This window comes from Gastrolobium bilobum, unplaced genomic scaffold (genome assembly GCF_033153095.1).
Source record: "Gastrolobium bilobum isolate Gb01-03AN ecotype WA unplaced genomic scaffold, APGP_CSIRO_Gbil_v1 utg17055, whole genome shotgun sequence".
Taxonomy (NCBI): domain Eukaryota; kingdom Viridiplantae; phylum Streptophyta; class Magnoliopsida; order Fabales; family Fabaceae; genus Gastrolobium; species Gastrolobium bilobum.
Window position 1 is genome coordinate 639,275 of NW_026899394.1, and position 27,428 is coordinate 666,702.

General features: G+C 32.8%; 2 protein-coding genes and 1 non-coding gene across 4 annotated transcripts; 2 read left to right on the top strand and 1 right to left on the bottom strand.

The window, feature by feature from the left end:
- The first annotated feature begins 5,365 nt into the window (after positions 1 to 5,365).
- Positions 5,366 to 8,301, top strand: LOC133290188 (6-phosphogluconate dehydrogenase, decarboxylating 2-like). Of its 2 annotated transcripts, none has more exons than XM_061488246.1 (2): positions 5,366 to 5,552; positions 6,553 to 8,301. In XM_061488246.1, the coding sequence occupies exon 2, from the start codon at positions 6,563 to 6,565 to the stop codon at positions 8,027 to 8,029; it is 1,467 nt and encodes a 488-aa protein (XP_061344230.1). In that variant the 5' UTR covers positions 5,366 to 5,552; positions 6,553 to 6,562; the 3' UTR covers positions 8,030 to 8,301. The 2 variants fall into 2 exon arrangements, with proteins under 2 accessions (XP_061344230.1, XP_061344231.1); XM_061488247.1 differs by having other exon boundaries at positions 5,390 to 5,439.
- Positions 8,302 to 22,218: 13,917 nt separating this feature from the next.
- Positions 22,219 to 22,299, top strand: TRNAL-CAG (transfer RNA leucine (anticodon CAG)). Its single transcript has one exon. It is a non-coding gene; the product is annotated as a tRNA-Leu (tRNA).
- Positions 22,300 to 24,347: 2,048 nt separating this feature from the next.
- LOC133290238 (protein GLUTAMINE DUMPER 6-like) lies at positions 24,348 to 24,798 on the bottom strand. Its single transcript, XM_061488306.1, has one exon. The coding sequence runs from the start codon at positions 24,733 to 24,735 to the stop codon at positions 24,373 to 24,375; it is 363 nt and encodes a 120-aa protein (XP_061344290.1). The 5' UTR covers positions 24,736 to 24,798; the 3' UTR covers positions 24,348 to 24,372.
- Between the last annotated feature and the right edge of the window lie 2,630 nt (positions 24,799 to 27,428).

Sequence of the window (27,428 nt, forward strand, 5' to 3'; positions counted from 1 at the left end):
AATTCACACCGATATAATTATAATAGTTTTTTTTTTACCTTCCTGTTATTTTGTTATGGAGGAACTGAGATGAAGAAATGACTAAAAAGTTGAAACACTAGCATGTTCTTTGATTGGTTAAAGCTACTAACCTTATTAGCATCTGTGTAAATGTTTATGTTAAATAACTCCTCGATTTTGTTTTCTACACATCCAAGACCTCAAATTTCAACTAATTTTTTACTATTTAAAGCTGAAATTTATTTTCATTATATAAGTGAGGTTCATAATAGTTGAATTCTTAACCACTTAATTTTAAATACTGTAATTTACTCTATGTCATGTTATGCATATAAATTTTTTAAAAATGTACATTAATAGGCTATTAGTACTAGCTAATAGTTAATTCCTCCCTAAAACATATTTATAATAGTTAATATTTCCTATTAATCTTAATAATATTTAAATTTTAAAATTTTAATTTCTCCCCCTATTATAAAAAAATACGACTCCACCATCCTCGCTGAATTCTTCATTCCTCCACAATTGATGTCTCTGTCGGAGGAATCAAAATATGGAGTTGAGGCAATTGAGGAAAAGGGAAACCAATAATTGCAAACCAAAATTTGGAGGTTAACAATGTAAAGTGACTTGCTTGAAGATTTCCTCCTCTGCTGGCCGAAAGAAAATGAGGCCCAGGCCCTAAACGAGAGGTATTTGGACCTACAATGGTACGACCCTAATGTACTTTTTTTTTTTTTTTTTTATAAAGAAGAAAAGCAAAAAAACTACAGAGTCCTAGTCAACCGGGGCCGAGCAACGCCCCTAAAATCATTCTCTCAAACCCCTATACACCCTTGAGGGGGAGTCTCTAATAAAACGGTCTTCCATCGTAAAGAATGAGAAAATCCAGCAAGCCAATCAGCAATTGTATTTCCTTCTATAAACGTACGAACAAAATTTACTTGCCAATCAAGGTTTCTCATCTATATAATCTTCCTAACCATGACTTGGGGAGCAGCCATCTCTGACCATGTTTAAAGCAACTTGAGAGTCTCCTTCAATAATAATTCTTTTATATCCTTTGTCCAAGGATAATTGAAGATCCAATAACAAACCCCACAATTCTGCCTTGATTGTTAGGGGTGTAAATGGGCCAGTCTGGCCCAGCCCAGCCTACGGCCCGGCCTACATTGAGCCCGGCCCAGGCTCGACTTTTCAGAAAAGTAGAGTAGGCTTAGCCTTATAAAAAAGCTTTTTTAACAAATAGGCCATAGGCCAATTTTGTCAAGCCCGACCTACAGCCTTGTAGGCTGGCTTATTTAATTTAGGCTAAATTGTACATTACCCCCTTGTACTAAGATCATGTTTCAAGAAACCACCTTATACTTTCAATTGTTACAATTAATCTCCTTTTATTGTGTAATTTTGACAATTAAGCATTTCTGTTAAATCTTTTACAAACATCGTTAAGCATAAAAAGCTTCTTCTCCATTTCTCCATCTATTTAATCCTCCTGTTGAAACGTTGTCCGACAGCAACCCATTTTAATTTGAAAAGCATATGCCTCCCTTGCTTCTTCTATGGTCTCTGGCAAAGCTGACTCCTTTTTGGATTCGTCTAATTCATGTAGCCTCCCTGATGTTTGGTCAATTAGAAAATTATAAATTAGAAAATGGAATAAAATAAATGGAGATCATGTGTGATTTGGATGTTGATTATTGACTAATATCTGTGGGTGTACCTTTGAAAATAGCATACCTTTGCTTTTCTGAGAACTAATAACCAGAACTTCCAATTCATCCGAAACATCTAGGAATTTTTCTCCGCAGTTTTATATTTGTATGGTATGCATCTACATGAGTACAATTGCAGCCACAAAATTAGCGAAAAAATAATAGTAACATTTGAAATGAAATGAAACAAAGCACCGAATGAAAATCGGAATTCACCAATTAATTCATTTTCAGTTCACCTGTATTATCCATTACCTAGATCCCATACCATTTCTACTCTCTCCCTCCTCTGCCATCACTTTTAATTGTTTTATTATTCTTCATGAGAAAATACAACTTATCCAAAACAGAAAAAGCCTTAGGGAATCAAATATGGTTTCCTTTTCAGAATTCACCAAAATCAGAACCCCACCACGTAGAAACTTTGAAATAGGGATGAGAACAAATTTTGATTGAAAAATCAGTTTCTCAAAAATTAAAGAACTGCCAGTTATGTATATAAAAAATGAAATGTCAATTAAGGGTGAATGGAACACGATAATCTTCTTTGACGGCTATTGGTCTGTCAATCAGCATTTCAACATAAAGAGTAAATAGATGGAGAAATGGAGAAGAAGCATGTGATGCTTAACAGTGTTTGTAAAAGATTTAACAGAAATGCTTAATTGTTAAAATTACATAGTAAAAGGAGGTTAATTGCAACAATTAAAAGTAGGAGGTGGTTTCTTGAAACATGACCTTAGTATAAGGGGGTAATGTATAGTTTAGCCTTTAATTTATTAAAATAAAATAATAAAATAATATTTATTTTATGTGGCAAAGACGCAAAGTACCAAATACCAATATCTCTTACTTTTTGTGCTATTTTATTTTATGAAAGGAAAACTTGTCTAATGTCTCCAAATTTTACATGCTGTTGCAGCTTAATACCATGGAGCAATGGGTACCTTGTTGGATTATGATGTTACTGATGAAGATCTTTCAATAATACTCTTATTTCCATTGTCTTGATGGTGGTTTAAAGATTTTTAGATGAATAATATTCTCTTATAGACTTTATTTCAGCATCCAATAATTGTATTTTTCTTATTTTCTACATTTCTTTGACTCTATTCCTCTATGATATACATTCTAAAGCTGGGGTATTATGTTGACTCTTTCTTGTTTGTCATTTTTTCTTATGAGAAGTATTAGTGCATGCATGAATGAAACTTTCTTTGCTCTATACTATTATTATTTTTGCTTAGTATCTACAGTGGGAGGCCTATAAGGCCTGTAGGCCATGTCAGGATTTCTTATTTTTAAAAAGGGGCCGGACTTGGCCTACAAATAAAGCCTTTAATAGGCCAGTAGGACAGAAAGGCTGAATTTTTTTTGACGTAGGCTTGGGCCAGGAAGGCCAAAGTCCGGCCCAGCCCAGCCCATTTACACCCTTATTGACCGTGCTTCCAGTCCCGAGATTTCTAGCCAAGCCGAATAAATCAATGAATAAACTAACAATTTAGTCCTGATTTTTTTTTAATAGTTTAGTTTATAAATCTGCTGCTGAAAGCACGTAGAAAAAAAATAGTTAAATAGAATGTTATAATATGATAAAAGAGTAATCCTATGGTTATCAGTATCTAGTTATCAAAATAAAAAAATTCAACTCCTACAATAAGAGTTATAAACACTTTTTTATAGACTAATTATAAATTGATCCACAATTTAAAATTTAAAATCCTAAAAATAAGAAAAATTCCTAAAATAAATTAAATGATAATTAACTTCTAAAAATAAATAATTACAATCAACTCATTCAAAACATGTCACAAGTCTTATATCTCAAATCCTGCCAAATGTATTGTTTTAAACAAATCACAATCATATCTGTTGCTTTATTTGAACGTGGCAGTAAGCACTATTTAAAAAAAACTGAGTTACTAACAGTTTTATAAGATTAACAACACTTATTAATTCAATTTTTTTATTTTATTTCCTTCATCACTTTTGTTGCGTCCCCTTTAAATCAATAAAATGCATTTAAACTGATTATTTTTAACAAAAAATTGTGAATTTTATTTTTCGGAATACAAACTATTTTAATATTCTACACAAAAAAGTTTATTATGAAATTAAATGGATATAGTTAACTGTAAATAAAGACATCAAATTTATTGTACCAAAAAAAAAAAAAGACCTCAAATTCTATTTCTCCAAATTATATTTAATTATAAGGTAGTGCTAAAGTGCAATTGGTTTTCTCAACCGTTGATGAACTCGTATAAATAAAGAAAAAAATAATTTTAAAGTAAAAGTGTTTCCAAAGTAAGTATTTAGTGAGATCTACTTCACCCAATTATTGAAAAATATGGAAAAAATACGTTAACCCAAAAAAGTAATGAAAGGATACTATAATTAAATGAGTTTGATATTTGTCATTTTAAATGACATAAGTTATGTCATTTTAAGAGAGATAGACACAAAGAATAAAAATTATGATGAGAAAGTGAGTGATTTTTTTTTAATGTAATTTTTTTTAAAATATTATTTTGTGTCTATCTCACCTTTTAAATGACATAACTTTATGTTATTTAAAATGAAAAATACTTTTCCTTAATTTAAATTAAATTTGATTGATGTATAAAACAATAATAATTAAATTTGATTGAAAAATACTGTTAAAATATGATGTTCAAATAATTAAATTTAAAATATTTAAAGCATATTAGAATATCATTTTTTAAGATAATTAAAAATATATCAAAATAAACTATTTAATGATATAGTATTATTCCTCTGAGCATGTTCCACCTAATCCCATTTCATACAATTTTGACCCGCATATCACATTAATATTTTCATATGTCAAAAGAGACAAGTGTATCACTTTTTTTAGATGTTTATTTATTTTGAGTATAACTTCTATTTCACATTTAGATAATAACTTTTATTGACGACTGCAAAGAAAGCTAATGGACGTCTATTTTTTGTGGTTCTGGTTTATTGTATTTTTTTTAATAGTTTGGACTTAAGTTCATAAATAACTACTGTTAATTAGTTTACCAAAAATTTTTTTTACTGTTGATTAAGATTTTTAATTCTATTTATATTTCTCTGCGGTAACGAGAATATAGTATATATTACTTAATTCTATTTTTTTTAACGCACGTTTGAGAATATAGTATATATATTTCTCTGTGATTACGCATTGTCTCTTCCTTTCTTCTCTTTCTCTTTGTGTCGATTCCAACATTTTATAACGGATAATTTATCTCCTCATTTCAAGATTAAGCTGTTTCTCATTGACATAAATTTTTTTTTATCACGATAAAAATAAGGGTTTTATAATTCTCATGTTGAAGGAGAATTAAAATTTTATGTTGTAGAGATAAAAAGCATGTGGGACTCATGCGTTAGAAAAAATTATATGTAGAAGCCATGTCAGTACGGAAATCGAAAGTTGTGTAAAAAATTGTAATTCTCATGTTAAATGAGAATTATAAAACCCTAAAAATAATATAACTCAAATAACTTAAAATAAGTTAAAATAGTAAAAATATTTTTCTCCAAATCAAAATCCATAGAAACACATTAAACCCTAATAATATTAACAACATACAAAAACTGATTTTTTTTTTCTATTTACAAAGAATTTGGTGGTTGGTCTGCTTAGCCGTCGTCGGCTATCAAGTTTCAACTGCAAATAGTATTGTATAGTGTATATAATAGTCATTTTTCTTTGGTAATCTTTCTCATTTTTATTATTATTATATATTCTTTATATACCCACCTCTTTTAATCTGTTCTCTGTGATACCCAGATCTCAATTTTCCTGCAATTCGATTCAAATATCAGGTTTTCCCTTCAAAGTTCCTTTTTTTACTTTTTATTTTATTTTTGGGATTCACATTGATTTAGAGTTGGTGGTTTGTATAAACTTAATTTGTTTGCCCAGAAATTCTATTTGCAATTGTTGCTTTTAATATTATTATTATTATTTTACTAGATTTCATTTGTTTGTTGGGGTTTATGGAAAATCTATACGGCAGTATGCTTGCTGTTCTTTCTGGGTTTGATATTCTTAGTGTTGCTGATATGGGTTTATGTTCTTATTTCTTACTGATTGATGCTCTTAATTGTTGTGGGATGAGTTTGTTGGACCATGATTCTTGGTGACACTGCTTTGCATGCAGCGGATACACTTGTTATGATTTGTTGGGTTACTCTGTCTGTGCAGTAATATTTAAAAAAAACAAAAAAAACAAAGGGATGTGAGATCTTGTAAAACTTGGTTGTCTTTCTGTATTTTAGCCTTGGGTGAACAAATAATTGTTTTGGATTGCATTTTGAATGTTGTACTTTTGCATTTTGGCATTTTGTGGGCTTTTGAGGCCATAGCCATTGCTTGGTATGTGCATATCTTGGAAAGTATACAGCTTGTTTGGTATTTGGGTTTCATAATTAACAACTAATCTTTTGGATAAGTGAAGAGGAACTTATCTTTCGTTTGTTGGGTGGGTCACCTAAGAGCCTAAACCTTAAGGTACTCTAATCTTTTTTTAGTGTGATCATAGGATCAATTTCGTAATCGCACTTTTTGAGGGAAAATTTGTAGAAACTAATATCCTTTTATCTCTAAATATCTTTGAATTAGAAGACACCCTATGTTCGAGCTTATTTGACTCGGTAGAAGTTTTATTGATGGCATAGAGAGTTCCCCAATCAAATTCTAATTGTCTTCAATTATTGTAGTTTACAATTTACAGATTTTTATTTTCCTTCAGGAATCAGAATTTCATGCCTGCTTGTTAACCTTTGTACTTTATTCTTATATGCATTTTCGATCATTGATCAGGAAATAAATCATGGCTCAAACCACAAATCTTACAAGAATAGGCCTTGCTGGACTGGCTGTTATGGGCCAAAATCTTGCACTCAACATTGCTGAGAAAGGCTTTCCTATTTCTGTTTATAACCGAACCACATCCAAGGTTGATGAGACTGTGGAACGGGCAAAACAAGAAGGTAATCTTCCGGTGTATGGCTACCATGACCCTGAAGCTTTTGTTCATTCCGTTCAAAAACCTAGGGTGATAATAATGCTTGTCAAGGCTGGGGCACCTGTTGACCAGACTATTAAGACCCTCTCTGCATACATGGAAAAAGGTGATTGTATAATTGATGGTGGTAATGAATGGTACGAGAACACTGAGAGGAGAGAGAAAGAGGTGGCTGAATTGGGTCTGCTCTACCTCGGGATGGGTGTTTCAGGCGGGGAGGAGGGTGCCCGAAATGGTCCCTCTTTGATGCCTGGTGGTTCGTTTGAGGCTTACACATACATAGAAGATATTCTTCTCAAGGTGGCAGCTCAGGTCCGTGACAGTGGTCCTTGTGTGACTTATATTGGTAAAGGTGGATCTGGTAATTTTGTGAAGATGATCCATAATGGAATTGAATATGGTGACATGCAGCTGATTGCAGAGGCTTATGATGTACTGAAGTCAGTTGGAAAGTTGTCCAATGAGGAACTACAAAGTGTCTTCTCAGAATGGAACAAGGGAGAACTTCTGAGTTTCCTGATTGAAATCACTGCAGATATATTTGGAATTAAGGATGATAAAGGAGATGGATATCTTGTTGACAAGGTTCTGGACAAAACTGGCATGAAGGGTACTGGTAAGTGGACTGTTCAGCAAGCTGCTGAATTATCAGTTCCTGCTCCCACTATTGAAGCGTCTTTGGATGCTAGGTTCCTTAGTGGGTTGAAGGAGGAAAGAGTTGAAGCTGCAAAGATCTTTAAATCAGGTGGCTTTGACAATATCTTGACTGATCAACCTGTAGATAAGCAGAAGTTGATTGATGATGTTAGAAAGGCTCTTTATGCAGCAAAAATCTGTAGTTATGCACAGGGAATGAATCTGATCCGTGCGAAGAGCATCGAAAAGGGTTGGGATTTGAAGTTGGGCGAACTGGCCCGGATTTGGAAAGGGGGTTGCATCATTAGAGCGATATTCTTGGACAGAATCAAGCAGGCATATGATAGAAACCCTAAACTTGCAAACCTTCTTGTGGATCCAGAGTTTGCGAAGGAAATAATTGACCGTCAATCTGCCTGGAGGAGGGTTGTTTGCCTTGCTATCAATTCTGGTATCAGCACCCCTGGTATGTCTGCTAGTCTTGCGTATTTTGACTCTTACAGAAGGGACAGGTTGCCAGCTAATTTGGTGCAAGCTCAACGAGACTACTTTGGTGCTCATACATATGAAAGGGTTGACATAGATGGTTCTTACCATACCGAGTGGTTCAAGCTCGCCCAACAGTCAAGAATTTAGATTACTCTATTCGAACCCATCAGCATTCCTAATAAATGTAATGTTTTATTCTCAGGACTGTTTGCTGAGTTGAGCTTACATTACGTATCTGCAATATGGTGAAGTTTTATTCCATTATGTCCAACTGAATTGTTTGGTTTTTGTTTTTCCAATGAGTATTATATCTTTGCTGTTCCTGCTTTGTGCTTGATACAAAATTGTCACCATTGGTGGTGCCTTTTTTAGTTTTCAGATTTTGATAAGATTTCTTTAGCACCATGGATACCTGTTATGTTTATTAAGTTACTGCAGAAGTTGAATTTTGTTTTTTTCTTCTTAGTTCCATTGTTTACTTTTTGAGTTTAGTTTTTATCACTGTCTCAGCAAAAAAGTTTGACATTGTTAGAGAATATTAAGAATTTCCGTAGATTATCTAGAATATCTTTCTTGATTTGTTTAGTTGTTGTCTTATTGGTATTGGGTTTGGGCTTGTACTATTAATACTAGTACTTGACCTAATTATTAGTATAATAATTTTTAGTATAATGATTATTAGATTATGGTATTGTACCACATTATATCTATAATAATATTTTCCATTTATTAACTTGAGTTCTCTTTCTTTCTTTTTCTTCTCACCTAATCCTAAACTTATAATTCTTAATAGACTTTATCATCTAATCATATGTTGCACATCAAGATTCTAAGAAGTCAAACACTTGTAATATTATGGCATGATTGGCCAATAGTTAAAACAGGGAATCAAAATTAAATCCTTAATTTTTAACTAACTGCATATGTTGTTGTGAAACTTGACGCAGCTGGTCTGAACCCGAAACAAAAGGGAATAGTTGTTGTAAGCCAACATAAAATTTGTCACATTTTTTTATTTATGGATCAACAATACAAATATTGGTAGTTGATAGAGGCCAATGAAATCAATTAATCAATGTAACAGACCCCAACTAGTAGGATAAGTATTGGTTGTTGTCGTTAATTTATTTTCTACTCTAATAATAGTTCTGTTGCACACTTTTGGAATTGCACGCTTGTGGAGGTTGGTTGACAAATTTTGATGCTGTGGAGCTTGCCCCACAGTCAGACAAAGACAAATCAAAATCTGTCTTGCACAGGTGTGGATGATTTGTTCTATATGGATTCTTTTTCTCTCCCATTTCCCCCACTTACTCCTTGTGCTTCAAATACTTGGACAGAAGTAACTTAAGCAAATTCATGCTCCTTTTGTGACCCTTAAATTCTGTGTATTTTGCCCCCCCCCAACATTTCTTTGAAGTTGTCAGCCTAAAAAATGTAGGCTTTAAACCCTAATATCATCTTTGGGAGGAGTTTAAAGTCTTAATTCTAGGACCCGCCTCGAATCGGACTAGTCGCGAAGCGATGAACTGATTAGAATATCTCAAAAATATAAATAATGAACTCAATTATTGAGAAGCCTGTTAATGGTATTTTTCAATAATGAGCTCAATGATTGAGTGAGAACTGAGAAGCCAGTAATGGTTTTTGGCAATGAGCTCAATGATTGAGGACTGAGAAGCCAGTAATGGTTTTTGGCTGAGACAGGGATTGGCACAAATCCATGTGCAACTTTCTTCAGTAAATAATTTCTTTCGGCAACATCCCAAGAGAGCATTTGAAGATCCCCTTTCAAATTCAAGAAGCATATTAAGTAATTTGGGATTGAAGGAATTGTTACTCTCTAATAGGAAGTTAGTGTAGACCATAAGTAATTGATAGGATCTTCGATATTGTCCATTATTATGAAATTATACATTATTATCTTTGCCTGTATTACTTATTCGTAATTAATATGAAATAATATATTGAAATCATGAAACACTAAGCAATTGAGTTTTTAAAAATAGTTTTTAGACCCTGAAAAGTAACAAAGTTCAGGGTTGTTGATATGTAATATTTCTCATGGAAACTATATATTTCATTATATGATTTCACTTCGAATTGGAGATGAGTATCGTGGCAATTGTAATGCTAGCAAAATTTCCATTAAAGTGCTCGATATTATTTATTAAGGTTAGAAATGGGACGTGAATTGAATTATTTATAAATAAAATAGTGTTTTAAGTGCTAAAGTTTAAGTGCTAAAGAGAGTTAGTATCCCTAGTTAATTTTCCTCTTTAATAGAAATTTAGGTAGTGCGTGTTTGGAAGGTTTTTTTTTTTTAGTTTCTTTTATTCTTATAAATAGAAACTAGGGTGAACAGGTTTTTCCAAAAGCTCTTATAATAAAAAGAATTTTTTTTATAACAAAAAAAAAACCAGATGCTAGGTTTGTAATCCCATTATAAATTCTCATGGTGATGTTCTTCCCCATTCATTAGTTGTGACACTGTTTCAAATTCCCAAAGTTTGATCCATAGTTATTTAATTAATTTAATAAAATAAATATACAATCACAACTATAAGTCTACAATATATAAATTTAATTATTAAGCTATTACAACTTAATTTGCAGTAAAAGCATTGTATTTGTTTACCGAAAAAAAAAACATTGTATTTACATTCATAAATTTTACTGCATGATTATTTAAAAAAATATATGAAACCACACATAGTAAAAAGTAAATCATTAATATAATAATCAGATTTTTATATTTTTAAAAATTAACCAAATAAAATTACTAGTGTAACAAAAATATGTAAAAACTGACAAAAATTTATGAGAAGGGTTGTTATATAAATTGTAAATGTTTCATTCACATCACATTTCCTTTAGAGCTTCCATTGCTGTGCTGTTCACTCTCTTCACAAGATATTCAATTAAAAACGAACCGTTCAATTCAGCTTTTTCAATTTTTTTTTTTCATGTGAGCCCTTAATGTATTTATGTCACTCTTTGCTATAAGCAACCAAATGTTGTGTCACTGCAACGATGCTTTTATTAGTTATAGTTGTCATTGGTGTAAGTATGTGAAACCTTACCCTCTTTCCAGCGCAGCATACCCCATTCGTGCTACATAGCAAATTGGCAGCTCAAACACATGCATACACCAATTATTATTCCAAGTTTTTTCATAGAAAAATCACTTTCTTCTTTCCTTGTGCTATTATCCAGAATCTTTTGGCCACTTTTCTTGTGTCATGTTTCTTGTTTTTTTCTGTCTACCAGCTCAATGCAACCCCTTTTGCATATGTAATCAGTTTGATCTCAACATTCTTGCAGCAGTTAACTTTCTCCTAAAGAGATTTCACATTTTATGGTTTGCAGTAAGTTTTTTACTACAATGACTTTTCACCCTTAATTTTTGTGTTTGTGTCTATGATGATGTCTTGATGGATGACCTCTCATTCTCTTCACAGTTAGCATGATTTTCAATTTTAAACTGAGGGAAAAAAAAGAACTGAAGTTACTTGGAACCATCAATTCTTTTTGCTGGGAAACTGGTTTGATTTAGATAGAATACCATTGATAATGCCTCAATTCAAGCACTGTTATGGTGTGTTTCTTATGGCTCATGGCCTCATACATTTATCCTCACATATGAAAAATAGTTTACACATTAAAAGTATAATAGACATTGAACATAAGAGTTTAGTGTGAAACATAAATCTTCAAACTTATGATTCCATTACTTCAAAGAATGTTTGGGGAAATATTTCCTTTGGGTAGAGGTGTGAGTACAAATCAACATAATTCAAATTTTTGAAGATGCATGGTTACAAAAATCCCAGCATCATTTACAATGAACATTTTTCATCTTTTTTTACTTCTGCTGTCAACAGGTTTCTTCTCCTGTTTGTTTGCATTCTTCCTGGAAGAAAACTTGCTTCCATGATCTTGTTTATCTTTCTTAGAGACTGCTGTGCCGTGACTACTTTTGCTGTGAGCATAAGTATGGTGATAATGAATAGGACCAGAGGAAGCATCTGAAGCCAGTGAATCATCACTTTCTTCCTCATCAACTTTGGTTCCCTGCTTCTTTTTTCTCCTGTTTTCACCATAAATGTCATGATGTCCATCATTTTCATTGCTGCATCCAGCATCATCTTCTTGCATGGGAGATGCAATATACATAGTCCAACCAGATTCGCTACTGCTACATCCTTCTGCACCCCAAATTTGTTTAAAAGAATCCATTTTCTGAGGCAGGAGAGCTGTGTACCAATTCAAAAGGAACACAATACACACACTTGCAAAGCATGCAGTGAAGAAAGAATAAGAGAATATAGCTGATGAATGAAAATCTTCATTGAACTTACATTAATAGATAGCTGTCACTGCTTATCTGGTTGAGCTGCAAAAGTATTGGTAAAAGGGCCCAAAAGGTAGTGAAATGGTAGATGCACTTTGCTAAGGCCTTTAAATTCAGGGAGGAACCAGGAAAGTTCCCAATACAAATTATAAAACTCAAAATAATTTGGAAGCATCAATTAAACAAAAGGAATGTTGGGGCAGCTATCTTTGGTCATAAGATGTATCTATAGATAATATATATATATATTTATATATATATATATATATATATATATATATTTTTTTTTTTTTTTTAACCTCTGCTATAGTCATCTTAAATAGAAATCCAACTTTTATTGCATAATACAGATGTCCCAATAGCACAAGGTGCACAACTGGAAAGAATGTAAAATCCTTGTCCTTGAATATGCTTTAAATGCCTTTTTCACTTTCTATGTATCTATTATTGCATAAAATTCTTTGTCCTGTATGTAAAACACAAGCCAATCTATTTCTCAAACATATGTATGTGTTTGTGTATGTATCTTCTATTCTGTATCATATATAAAAATTGGTATCTTTTGAATGAGAAGGTGCAGAGTCAAATTAAAATTCATGATAAGTTTCTTGTCAAAAGCTGGCCAATCTTTTTTAATCAATATTAATTAGGCTTCAAACTAGTCTTTTTAACTTTAATATAAATGATGGTAGGTCGTTGTTGGTGAATGGTTGTTGGCTAAACTTTGTTTAGGTGGGATGTGATCGTGCTAACCACAAAGTTAGACCATCCTAGAAGTCTACTAAGAGCCTGTTTGGATGAGCTTTTTTTTCTTCAAAAGTTGTTTCTTTTAAGAAAAAAAAGCACTTCTCGAAAAAAGTCTGTTTGGATGCCTGCTTATAAAAAAAGCAGAAGTCATAAAAAAAGTCAAAAATTTACTTTTTTCAAAAGAAAAAAATTTTAGCTTTTAAAAAAAGCAGAAGTCAAAAGCCAAATATTTTTTTTTTCAATAATCAAATATTTAAAAAAAATCTAAATAGGTATAACTATTATAAAAAGTACTTTTAAAATAAGGAAGTGATAAAAAGAACTTTTTTAAAAATTCAATACAAACACACCCTTAAGTTTGACTATGGGAGATCGGTGAATTCACAAGCATCTATTTATTGGGAAATCTTGGTATTGGCATAACAAATATTATAAGTTCGATTACATTAATGAATTTCTTTGTTTATAACAATAAATAAACTCATAGTTTTAGATATCATAACCTAAACCCCTCTTTGTAGTTTTGAAATTTCATAGAGCTCCTTTATTTTTAATTTAAACGTACTGATTTGGTGTCACTTGAGTTTGGGCTCATGAACAATTGTATGACTAATTTATTTCAGATGTAATGCATTTCAAATTAATAAAAATAGAAAAAGCAACACAAAAAATAGAATTAGTAATTTTAGTTTTTTAAAAAATTTGTGTAAGAAGGGGGTTAAAAAATATATGTATAATATATGTATAAGAGTAAGTGAGAAACAGTTTCTGATAGGGTTAAAAATGTGCAATTCAAAAGGGAAGGAATTCTTAACTCCCCCCCCCCCCCCCCCCCCCCCCCTCTAATTTTGATACTTTTCGGCCTTATTAGTAAATACATAATGTTAATGCCCAATTGATGTAGCGCCATATCTTTTGCATGTAGTATCTAATCAAAAGAAATGACATGATATTATTTTCCTTCAAGACCTTTCTTATTTTCATATTTGAGCAAATATAATAATCAACCATGCTGGCTACTCTTTTTTTGGTGTTACGAAATATATTCACACCCTTTAGGTATGAAATTAATTCAGCTAGATAAGCTGATTGATAACTTTATGAAATAAAATTATTATGTCATATTATTATGCTTAAATATATTCTAAGTCTTTGAATTCTTTAGAAATTGACAAAATTTGTGAGCTTATTTGAATGTTTTTCATATTTTTTTTAATGCGGAATATACTTTATCTAGAATTAAATTAGTTTAATTATGTACCATTCATAATTGGTGTTGATTCAACATCCTTGTAGTGCATGATTAGACTATTGAATCTTATCTCAATTTTCATATATTAGTTTGCAAAATAAATTTTTTAATTATATTCTATTAAATAAAAATTAGTAACAACTCCTAAATTGTTTTTCAATAAAATCAATTCATTTTCTGAGTATAATCTGGATAAATTGTAGGGGAAAGATATTGTGACAACCAAGTTGTGTTACTATCAATCAATCTCACCGTTAGATCGATTATGTTGATCCAACGGTATATTTATTTCCATCTTTGTATGGTCATGATTCCCCATATTTAAAGTGAAAGCATTAAATATGAGAAATCATAACCATACAAAAGTGAAAATAAATATAAAGTATTAAATTTGGAGAATCATGACCATACAAAGATGGAAATAAATATAACCGTTGGATTAACATAATCGATCTAACGGTGAGATTGATTGGTAGTCACTTGGTAGTAACACAACTTGATTGTCACAATATCATTTCCCTAAATTGTAACATAAAATATATGGCTAACGTTTTTTATTTTCGAACAAAGCTAACATGCGGGTTAAACTTATTTTTCATTTGACCAAGACCAACCTTATCCCAAATTTAAATATAGGTTTGAAGCCTGAGCTTAGCATAACGGGCTCATTGGCTCAATATGAAGCCCAAACTCAGTGAAAATAAGGAACTAAAGATATGAAGCCAGATACTTGGCCCATCAATGGACAGGAGTTGCAGGCGCTACATTAATTAATAGCAAATTAGCAATCATTTTACTTTTTTATTTTTGATTTGAATTGACTTAATTGATTGTGATAGGGCACAAGGATAAATTTTTTAACCTAAAGTTATATAAATATGTAATACTACTTTATTAAAAACATTTTTATGTGCAAATTTATTAAAAACATCTTCTCAGCTGCAAGTGTCATCTTTTGATATGTACAAATATCCATGATAACAACATGCAAATTGAAACTTATCATGATAAATGAGTGTTTTTTATTTGTACAAATATCCATGGTAACAACATACAAATTGAAACTTATCATGATAAATGAGTGTTTCTTACCAATAAAAGGCAAATTATCATAATGTATAGTATAAGTTTATACTATCAGATCTTGTACATCACACCAAACATGCCTAATAGTCATTAGGAATCAAAGAAAGGCAAATTATCATTATGTATAATATAAGCTTATACTATCAGACCTTATACATCATACAAAACATGCACTATAATAGTCGATAGGAATCAAAGGCAACTATAACATTAATTTTTTATTCCCAAATTAAAAAAAAAATGCATTCAATTCCCAAAAGTTTTGAGAATTTTTAGTAGCAAACACTTTATTTTCAAATCTTGGTAAAGGGAAAAAGAGTACAGATGCTTTCTTTTTCTTTTTCCCTTTATACTTATTATGCAACATATTGGTCAGTCTCCTCTTACCGCTTATGAGCCAGAGTTTGATTAGGAAAATAAAAGGTCATTGATGTTTGGACAAAGGATACTGGAAGCTCTTATATCACAGTATGACAGTCCTGAGATGTTGTTTATGAGGAGAATGATTTTTTTCTGTCTTTCCTATTCCTCTTTGCTCAACCGAGTTTTTCTGTCATTTCTTTTCTGTTGGGCATCTTATTGGAACGAAGGTCTTTGTAAAAGTTCAATCTTTACAATTTCAAGCAGGATTAGTTGGTGAGTGCTTTGCAATTGGTATTGTTGGGATAATGTAGATGAATTACTTCCTCTAAGGCAACTACTTCCTTTGAAATTCAACAACATTATACATTACTTCATCATACAAACTTTATAAAGCCGATACATACAAAAGATATAAGATATGTTATTTGCACAAAAATTATCATACAAATTTTTTACTTTTCAAAAAATCGAAAACCGATCCGATCCAAACTGAATAAAATTGAATTGGATCGGATTAGAAAAAAAAATCTAAACTGAATGGATGATTATATGATCAAATCGACGGGATTGGATTAAATGATTCTTGTTTCCAAAATTGATCCAATCTAGACATATGCTTTGCTGTGCAACAGCTCAGCCAAGCCATCTCTAATTCTCTTGATAATCACACTATATTATGTATGCTATCCTTTGAATGACTTATTCTTTCCTTCCCAGGTTTCTTACATACGTGCCTTTAGTGACTCATATTGGGCATCATGCCTGATACAAGGTGCTTAATTACAGTCATTTGCGTCTTCATTAGTCCTTCCTTCATTTCTTGGCGTTCCGAAAAGCGATCCACCGTATCTCACTCTTCATCTGAGGCAGAGTACAGAGCTTTGGTGAGTTTGTCTTGTGAGCTTCATTGGCTTCAACATCTATTCAATGACTTCCGCATTCCTTGGATTAAATCAGCTGCTGTTTATTGTGACAACAAGTCCGCCATGTATCTTGTGCACAATCCTGTTTTTATTAGTTATTTCGTGTGTGAAAGTTTGAGTAAGTGATTGGAGCATAATTTTCATCTTGAATTTGATCTACTTCGAAATCTGCAGCTTATTGTTATACGGTTTATGTACCATATTGTAGGTATTAAAGAAGACATCTGTAGGAAATCTTAGATTTATGCGGAAGCGGTTTAGGACCTAGTACATTGGTATGCTTACCGAATCATCCTTGTTTCACAATTACCTCTCGGTGCGTAGGTCTCGTGTAGAATCTTCCCTTGTAGGATTCCTCTTCACGAACAGCTCACCTCAGCGCCGCAGCACGAACAACCTCCTTGAAGCTGGACTGTGGCAGATCTTCCAAACTATCTCTCGAGGAGGATGAGATGGTTGTGTGGGCAACCATTCAGATGATGAACGTCTGCCTCTTGGGGTTTGTTTCTGATGATCTGTTCACTTTGGAGGCACAAGAGGAGAAAACTATGAATATATACGCTTAGGTCTTAGACATAACTCAACCCTAAGCCTCATGGGCTCAAGTGTCATTGAAGCCCAATAGGACTTTAGTGACCAAAAGAGCATATATCCAACAATCTCCCACTTGCTCTTTAAGATACAAACTTGAGTTCGTAAACCCAAGACCATGTAGCCCATAAGCTATCATCATCTGATAATATACCCCATCCCTTGTCTCGAGCTAGCCTGGGGATCTACCATCTGTTATTAATCAAGGCTCTTGATAATCAACGAATGATTATCTAATTCGGTGCTACTCCACTAAAAGCCCGAACTTGAACTCCAAGATTAACAACACTTATAACATGAATATGCATCGCCCCTTTGTAGAATGTCTATAATTGATTGACAAGTTTTCTGTAACTCAATCAATTATTTATTCCCTTGACTTTGATAATTTCTCTAATAGATTACATGCACTGGCCAGTGTCTCTAATATCCAAGTACCGAAATATATCAAGGGGACATTTCCTATAAATTTCTTGTTGTTTATCTCATAAATACTGATAATTAAATAATCTCACTCCCAAAACACCGAGTTATTGGCCGTCAAAAGATCGGACCTCACCCGTTGGTAAATCAAAGAATGAAGACTATTTAATTATTTATTTAAAATAAACACAGGATTAAGGGCAACTACATAACTATAGTTATCTGGAAATTTGATTCCTTATGACAGAAAGAACAACCTTAATCAAATCTCTCCTTGATCCTTTCAATGTGAATGTTAATTCACACCAATATTTTACAATGATTCGGACAAAATCATTTCATAAAATATTGCAGTCTGAATAAAGTGCCCAACTTTATTTAACGGCTGTGACTCCATTCATCAATTGTGAGATCCTATGATCATGTCCTCCATGAACGTATCCATATAATCATATACTCCACAATTTGATCCGGACCTTTATGTTTGTAAATAGTGCGCAAAATAAATAAATAAAACCTTATTTATGAAATTCAGAAAATGATTTTATTGTTTCATCGTCTTATTCCAAGAGCACAATAAAACCAATAACTCCCACTTGCTTAATGCAAGTCTGGGATCCTCCTAAGACCCAAAGAAGTAACATGCCTCTCGAACACAAGTTCAGGCAAACTTTTAGTAACTGGGTCTGCAAGATCCACCTCTAATGCTATCTGAGTTTAGTGAAAAACTCATAGCTCGAGGTTGATTTTCTTGAGTTAGTATCCACTTGAAATAACTGAATTTTTAAAAACTCAGCTTTTCAAGACTCCCACTAGAATATACCAGCATATAATCTCTCGTTCTCCAAAGATACTTGAGTACATGCTTAACAATAATCTAGTATTCCTCTAGGTTCAAAATGGTACTATCTCACTACTCCCACTGCGTGACAGATGTCTGTTTTAACGCCCAACATGATATGCGTGAGTCTACCTTTGCCAAAGCATAAGATATCTTGCTCATGCATTCTTCCTTCTTAGAAGTCTTTGGTCACTCGTTAGGAGGATGAATTCCACATCTGAGAATTATAATTCTTCTCTTAGAATTCTCATGTTGAATTTTGGCAAGAGTCTTGTCAATGTAAGTAGCCTGAGGTGTTGCCAACAACTTATTCTTCCGGCCTCATAAGAGTTTTATACCAAGAATATAATTGGCTTCCCCAGTACTTCCATACCAAAACGCTAACTTAGCCTACTCTTTATGCTTGATATTACCTCCACATTGTTTCTAATAAGGAGCATATCATCTACATAAAGTACCAGAAAAGCTACTGTCTTCCGTTGTATCCTTTACATACAAATACACATCATTCATCAAGGTTCTCTCAAAATCAAAATTTTGATAACCTGATCAAAACTGATGTTTCAAGACCTGGATGCTTGCTTAAGTCTATGAAATAGACTTTCACAACTTGCATACCGTGTGTTCCTACTCATTTGCTATAAACCCTTTTGGTTGTTGTATGTAGATATCCTGACATCCAACTCCCAAAATGAAATCTCATAATTGAGACTTATAGCAACTAAGAGAATCTGGATAGACTCAAGCATGGCGTCTGGCAAAAAATGCCTCCAAGCTAGCTTTGAAGGTTTTCACCTTTCTGTCCATCCTCTCTTTGCCTTTTATGTCCACATGCACCTTGTGGGTTTTACCCCTCTTGGTGTCTTTACTAGGACCGAACGGAGTTGAAATACAAGTATTTCATCTCATTGTTCATAGCATGAGCAACACTTGATCAACAACATCTTCTAGTGCATTATCGTAACTAGTAGGATCAATGTCACTCAACAAGAAACAACTTGAGAGTTAACAAGATTCTCTCCCACTACGAATGTACTGCACTAGACCTTGTGTATTTATAGGTAAAACAAAGAGTGGGTCAAATGATGGATCTTCAATTTCTTGATGATCCGCTTATCCTTGATATTGTTCCTTTACATGTGATACTAATATTTCTACTAGTTTCACTTATATATTATCATGTTGAATTTCCAATCATGGTTCTCTTGTTTGTTCACTTAGAGATATATCTATCCCCTCTTGAACAATCAAGGGAACAATGGATGAAGCTTCTAGAGATTCTGGAAAATCTTGATCTGAGATAAATCTCATCAAGAATAACCTAACTTAAGAGCTTATAATTTCTTATCTAGTCCTCCTTTAAGAAAATCATGTGAGTGCTCACTTAGATTATCTTGTCCTTAAGACTAAATAAGAAATCATCCCTAGTTCTCTTAGGGTAGCCAAAAGATATGCACTCTTCCATACAAGATTCCATCTCAGTTGACTGCTGTTGTAGGACGTGTGCCGTAGCACCTTAAATCTGAATATGGTTTGATCTGGGCTTGCACCCTTTCCATAATTCTTTAGGTGTCTTTACAACAAACTTTGACGGAATCAAGTTAAGAAGGTACATTTCCTTCTCTTAGGCATCTCCCTTGAACAACATTGACAAAGATGAATAACTGAACATGATCTTCACCAAGTCTAGAAATGTTTGATTTTTGCATACTGCAACTTCATTCAACTAATGCGTTCTTAGAGTTGACAGTTACAAAAACTATCATCTCTTAAATCAGGTAAGACCTGAACTTACCAGACAGGTAGCCAACACTTTCGTCAGACCAAAGTGTTTTTGATTTGAACACCTACATGCTTTTCTGCCTCAGACTTAAACCTCTTGGAAATTTCCAAAAGCTCTAGACTTACGGCGCACTTGGTTCATCTGTCCAAATCCAGAGTAAACATTCATATAATGAAGTACTCATCACCTCTTCTGGTCTGAACGCTAATTGGTCCACATACATTAGTATGTACCAGTTCCAGTTGAATAGTTGCACAAACCTTTTAGGCCCTTGTAGGATTGCTTGGCCACTTTACCTTCCAAATAGGACTAACATGTAGCTGTTAGTTAAAAGATTCTTGAACTTTCAGTCCCTCTTTTAACCAAAACATATTTCCTACTTAAGATAATGTGACTCAATCACACAGGCCAAAGTTATGTTTCATTTGAAACTTTTATTTCTTTGGTGAAATTTCTTGTTCATCATCCTTTCCATTCAACATAACAAATTTAAAAAGGGTATAGGACATAGGTAATAAAGACTATTTAAAGAATGTACCAGAACAAAACAAGACGAAGATGAACTTCGAAATGTAACTGAGGAATCAATTGCATTGTCAAACCATGTTTTAACCAAAACAACTAACAAAAATTGAATTCCTCTTGAAATCCAGAACAAATAAACAGTCACTCAAAACCATAGTCGTATAAATAACTTGTCCTACTGCAAATGCAGACAAAAGTTTTCATTTTCAAGATTAAAATATCTATGTCCATTGCTGACAGGTATGCCATGTTTGAACTACTACAAAGAGTAAAAAAACATAATCAGTGATTCCTGAATCAATAATTCATTCACTGATCAGGCCTTGATATGCCCATGTCAGGTTCTTTTCATCACCTCTGGATAATTTTTCTTTCAGTATCCCTTCAGTCTGCACATGAAGAACTTGCCTTGCGGCTTCTTCATAGCAACTGGTTTGACAACTGATAACCAAGTCATTTTGTTCTTGTTACCACCCTTGGGTTTCTCTTTGAATTTAACAAGACTCTTAGCAAAACCTGCACCGACTGAATTCTGTCTAGCAGAGCTGCTAGACGCAACAAACATGTCATTAAGAGTCTGAAGCATTTCCACTCCACTCTTAATCATGTACACTTGCTTCTGCAAGTATTTGGAAAGACTGACAATAATATAGCAGCGAACTACCATATCTGTCATTTCCTAATCTGAGAAATGCATCTTAGTTTCCTAAGACGCATCCTCTGCAGGTTGCTATGGCCCTCGCATTGTCAGAACAAATTCTAGCTTCCATGTTTTAGAACAATATCAAAAAATTTGCTTTTCACTTATTCATAGTTGGTACCATCTAGAGGTTTTTGACGCAAATATTTTTGCACATAGGAGAGTCATAGGACTTACTTGGGATCTATTTGATGAGATCCATCTTCCTACCATACTTGGTTACAAGAATTTGAGCCTAGAGTTGGGATGGGGAATGGATTATAATTTTTGTTTTGTTTTGTCCAGCTATTTAACTGACTATGCATCCTATTCATTCTTTGTTCAGCCATCACTTCATTTTGGCTCCTAGATATTTGCTCAAATCTAAACAACGTCTTGGTTCAACTTTTAATATTATTATTATTTATTTTATGGTTAAGATTGTGAAGAAATTTTTATTTTGGATGTTGAGCTTGTGTGAAGTATGGCATTCTTGGTAGAATAGTCGTCTGATTAATGAACAAGAATCTTGCTACTTAAGTCAATGATTATTGATTAAGTATTTTGTTAAATCAATGTTTATTGATTGAGTATTTTTATTTAAAAAAGAAAAATTTGTCTCTTTACAAATACAACTTCCATGCAAACAACAAACACTTTATTTGTTTATTATTAAGGCGTGACGCACCGACGCACAATTTTATTTCAATATTGAATGGAATGAATCGTGCTAATTATAAGTAATCTTGTCGAAACCATTGCACAGAATGTCAAGATGGCCGAGTTGGTCTAAGGCGCCAGTTTCAGGTACTGGTCCGAAAGGGCATGGGTTCGAATCCCATTCTTGACAGTCGCACTGTTTTTAATCCATGAAACATTTGAATTTCTAATATTCTTTTTAACTTGTGCTAACCTTGAAACATTCGAAACCTGGTAAGAACTATGCTTCCCCGTACAAGCACTATCCTTTAGTTAGCTTGATAAGACTTCAGAGGTGTCTAAGCCATAGCAACAATCTAACTGTTTACATCTACAGCACATGGAATATCCTTATAGGATATATCAGCTATCCCCCCAACTCCAACAACCCCATGAAATTTTGCGCCTATGAGGAGGCACCTTGAAAAACTATCACCAAACTCTCCAATTACTTAAACTAATCACAAAAATCATGTTGCGTTTTCCTTTCTTTCTTTATTTTAAAGATAAATATGTGTCTCCCACGATTTTAAGGGTAACATCAGTTTGGTCTGACCATATTAAATAATTTAATAATTTAAAAAAAATAATTATTGGTTCATCGATCGTGACTTATTCAATTGAGTCGAGTAGAACCATATATGTGATAAAATTATACCAATTAAAATTTTAATTGGAATATTATATTTATAAAATGTTTGTTTATAAACTATTACAAACTACATTATGTCTGATCAATCATATTTTAATAAAAAATGTATGACCAATCATACTTAATATAATTTGTAAAAAAAAATTATAAACCGATTCTTCTCTAAATTTTAATATAGTTATATACCCAAAATTTTAACTCGAGTTTACTAATTAAACTAAAATAACCTATACAAGTTGGTCCTTGTACTTTTTTTAGTTAAATAATTTAATTTTAACTCGTATTTGGTTTAGCTGTTTTTCACATTTGAAGTTTAAACTTGTGGACGTCCTTTGACACCTTTTTGGCATTTTCCATTTCCAAGCCGCCGCGTTTCACAAAACCAAAAATCTGATTACAAAAGAAGCAAGTTGTAAATAAAATAAAATAAAATAAAAAAATACAAGTGCGTTTCGCCGCAGCACCTTTTGATGACTAATGCCAAATCATTATGGCTCCTACAAAGTGAAGGCCACACATTGATGAAAAAAAAAAAAAAAAAAAAAGGGTTCCACTTTCACATGCCTAGATGCTGTGTTATCCAAAACCACTTTCTTATGTGACTTTGATGGGTTACAAGACTTCAATTCTAGCCGGTGATTATTTGATCATCCACCCACCAAAAAATGATTCTCTCTTTCTTTATCTTTCTTGATATTGTATTTAGAATGTTCATTTTCATGAAAGACCACTAAACATTGTTTGCATTAGGTCATTTTGCGTCCAAGTACACACTTGTGCTTAATTTCATGGCATCCCTCGTACTAAGAATTTCAACTGATAAACAAATGGAATCATATGCTAAATCGAAACACAGAAGAAAAAGGTGGAAACAAAGCTTGGCAAAACGAAGAAATGACTTCATTATTATCATTATTATTTGTAGAGTAAAACTCCTTTCGTCCCTAACAAAAAAATAGGGTTTTCATTTTTTGCCCTTACAAAATTTTTTTTATATTAATCCTTTTTTAGAGAATAAAATTGGATCTTTATTGAATTTATGAGGAATTACATTTTTAAAGAACTGTAATTGTAAATGAATCAAAAGTTGACTTTTTTTTAAGAGACGAATGTGAGGATCATATTATTTATTAGAGAACAAAAATAGATTTTACTATTATTTGTAAGGGACATGTCGATATATACCCTTTTTTAACTCATGGACTATGTTCAATAGAATGCAATTCCTAGTCATGATTTAAAGATGACAAGGGAAAAAGAATATAAAAAATGATCTAGTTCTTTGTGGTTTTCTCTGTCCTTACGTGTTTTTTTTTTTTTTTTTGCCTTCAATTTTATGCTTAGGCCATGGAGATAAATTTCATCATTATAATCAATTATAGTCATATTCTTGAATTTCAATTTGGCTGCGTAAGAAGTATGAATCAGTCTAAGCCGCGATCCTTTCATAATCAAAAAGCAAAATTTATAAAAACACTCATCATTAGTAAAGATATTCCGTGAGCTCACAAAAACCACTGGAATATGAAAAGGAAGAACTCTCTATAGCAAAATTTTGTTGTTCCTAGCAAGTTAATTGGTTAACCTTTGCTCAATAGTTGAGCTTGATGAAGGGGTAGGTTCAGCTCCACAAGTGCAGTAATTTGAAGAGGAAATTGGTTTGGCAAGGTAGGTGGGTTTGTCATCACCAGCCATAATGACAAGTACCTCTGGCTCTGAGTTAATCTCTATGTTCTTGGGCATTGCTTGTTTCATGTCTTCAGCTGCATCTGATGATTGAGAAGAACGTTTCTTGTAGGAGCAAACAAGGATCACCAATGCCACAGATATAAGAGCAAGCATTAGAGCTAAGCCTCCAAAAAGGTAAGGAATTGGAGACTTCCATATCTTTATCCCACTGGTTGATGATGATGGTACACTGTTTATTGGTCTCATCTCTCTCTCTCTCTCTCTCTCTCTTTGGATGGCAGTGAAATGAAGTGAGTCTCTCTCTCTTCTCTCAATCTCTCTCTCTAGGTGGCAGTGAAATGAAGTGAGATGGTGGTTCTTGAATTTATAGTAAAATTGACAAATTTTGATTTACAAAACTACCCTTTTGGCATTGAGGAAGATTCCTTTTTGTGCTTGGTTAGATGCTTCATGTAGATATGAGAAGTGAAACACATTAGTGATTTGGGATCTACAAAGTGCCTAATATGAGATAAGCACTAAGGTTGTATATTACTATTCATCTGTTTTCTCAAACTTAATAGTATTTTATTTACTGATAATAAATTTGGTATTACTGTTTCAGTTGCCTTCATAGTTTTTCCCTAACCACATGCAGGCCCAAAATATTTTAAATTAAATGGTTCAAAATGCAAAAAGCAGTAGTTTCTCTTTGCTGAAATTGATATGGTAAGGGGCATAAGAAACTCCTCATCACTAGAGGCCAATAGTTGGGTCAGGAATCAGGATAAGGACTGATGAGGAATAAACTAAGCTAATTATTTATCAGTAACATGTTTTAGGGGCATTATATATCAGTGATATCATGGCACTTCCGGTTTACACTGTGCTAGTTACAAAATTGACGTAAACAGAACACCCTCATGAAATTTTGGTGAACTTATGTGTACATGTTTTATGGTGACGTGAAAAATATTTTTATAAAAGAAAAGCTTCATGAACTTGGTAAAAACAATGGCCATAAGGTGGTTCAAATGCTAACAATTGCTTCCCTGAAGTTATGTCTTGTGTCTTTATTGTGAAAATATTTTGTTATCAACTTTAAACATAGGAACCGTGTGATTCTTGACGATGAAATAAAGTAAAATATTTTCATTATATATAACTAAAGTATTGACCATGAACGGTTCTTTGACATAAATGGAACTCTCTATGTGATGAAAGCATGCAGGAATTAGATACTTGCTATCTCAATTCACTTCATTTATAATTTGGATTTCAGGTGGTTTGATGATGAAGAATATTAAGAGATAAAGTCATGCTTAAACCTTTAAGGCTTTACCTAGCCTTTTAAGCTATAAATTAAAATAAAGGGTTCCTTGTAGTGGCCAAACCAATTTTAAAGAAAAAAACATCTCGAGATAAGACAAAAAAAGAAAAGAAAAAAAGAAAATTCCTTCTCCCCAATGTTGCATTCCCTGTTCCCTTTGCTTGATTAACTAGAAGTTGGCCCCGCTATTAGATGAACAGATATTTTTATAAAAAAATTGTAATTTATAATTCTTGGAATAACTTTCTCCTCCATTACTACATTTTGTTAACTCTGTTTCGTACATATACAATACCATGAGATGCTAAAGCGAACTATGGAAGTGGCAAGTGTAACATAGGTCTATAGACAGATATTTTACTGAGAATGTTAATATATATTTTGTCATGAATTGCAAATGTTGAGATATATAGTCCCACATTGGTTGTATGAGCAACTAATGTGATCTTTATAAGGCCTTGGACACTCCCACCCTTTGAGCTAGTTTTTGAGGTGGTGTATCCCAAGGTTCTTATCAAGTGGTATCAGAGCCTCGTGTCCTGGGTTCAAACCTTGCCGCCCCCCACTTCTTATTTTTTGAAAATTAGCATGTCGGACACGTGTCCGACACGCGGTCAACGCTCAGACACTTTTTTTTTTTTAAATCTTAATTTTATTTTGTTAACTAAATATAAAAGAAATAATTTATAAATTAATTTTTTTCTGTTATAAAATTTGACATAAAAAATTAACAAAGTACGAAAAATTATTTATATTTATATTTATGTTATGAAATTTAAATATTTGATTGGTTATATGACTTATTATGGACTCTAATATGTATTAAATATAAATTATATTATATATATTAAAAATTTTATTTAATATCAAAACGTGTCCCAACGTGTCGAAATATGACATTTTTTAGAATCAACGTGTCGGGGTGTCGTGTCGTGTCATGTCATGTGTCATGTGTCCCGTGACTGTGTCCATGCATCATAGCCTGTTGCATCATCCACTCTTCAAGCCCAATGGGCTCTTGTGTGAGGGGACGTGTTGAGATATATAGTCCCACATTGGTTGTATGAGCAACTAATGTGGCCTTTATAAGGCCTTGGGCACTCCCACCCTTTGAGCTAGCTTTTGGGGTGATGTATCCCAAGATTCTTTACCGCAAAAATGTTAAATAAGTTTTTCTGAAGTATATTAATAATTTAAAAATATATTTAAAAATTATAAAAAAATATATATTATGAAATTCATTTGTGAAACATACTGTCACTTTGCTGTAAATCTAAGTCTACACATATTAACTCTACTATTTCGAAAAATCTCTCAACTTCATCAAGTATATTGGTTATTCTTTTTTACTGCCATTTTCTTTGTTTTTTTTATTTTTTTAAATGAAAACTTTGGACTCTGGATTTGGAAACCCTCGCCCCTGGTTTCATGAGATAACTTTGAAAGTTACATATGCTGAAACCGAATTTTGGGTTGTCTTTTTATCTAATAGTATCATAGTAAAGCCATAGAATGTCTTTTCATTATGTTACTTTCAATGAAATTTCCTCACACCCATTTGAAGATAAAACGGTTAGTTTCAGCCAAGAATATTGAGACAAAGTACTTGAGAAGATCCTATTGAGGCTGC

Bases quoted from the DNA above. Each gene is read 5' to 3' on its own strand.
- LOC133290188 (XM_061488246.1), top strand. From the start codon at position 6,563: ATGGCTCAAACCACAAATCTTACAAGAATAGGCCTTGCTGGACTGGCT.
- LOC133290238 (XM_061488306.1), bottom strand. From the start codon at position 24,735: ATGAGACCAATAAACAGTGTACCATCATCATCAACCAGTGGGATAAAG.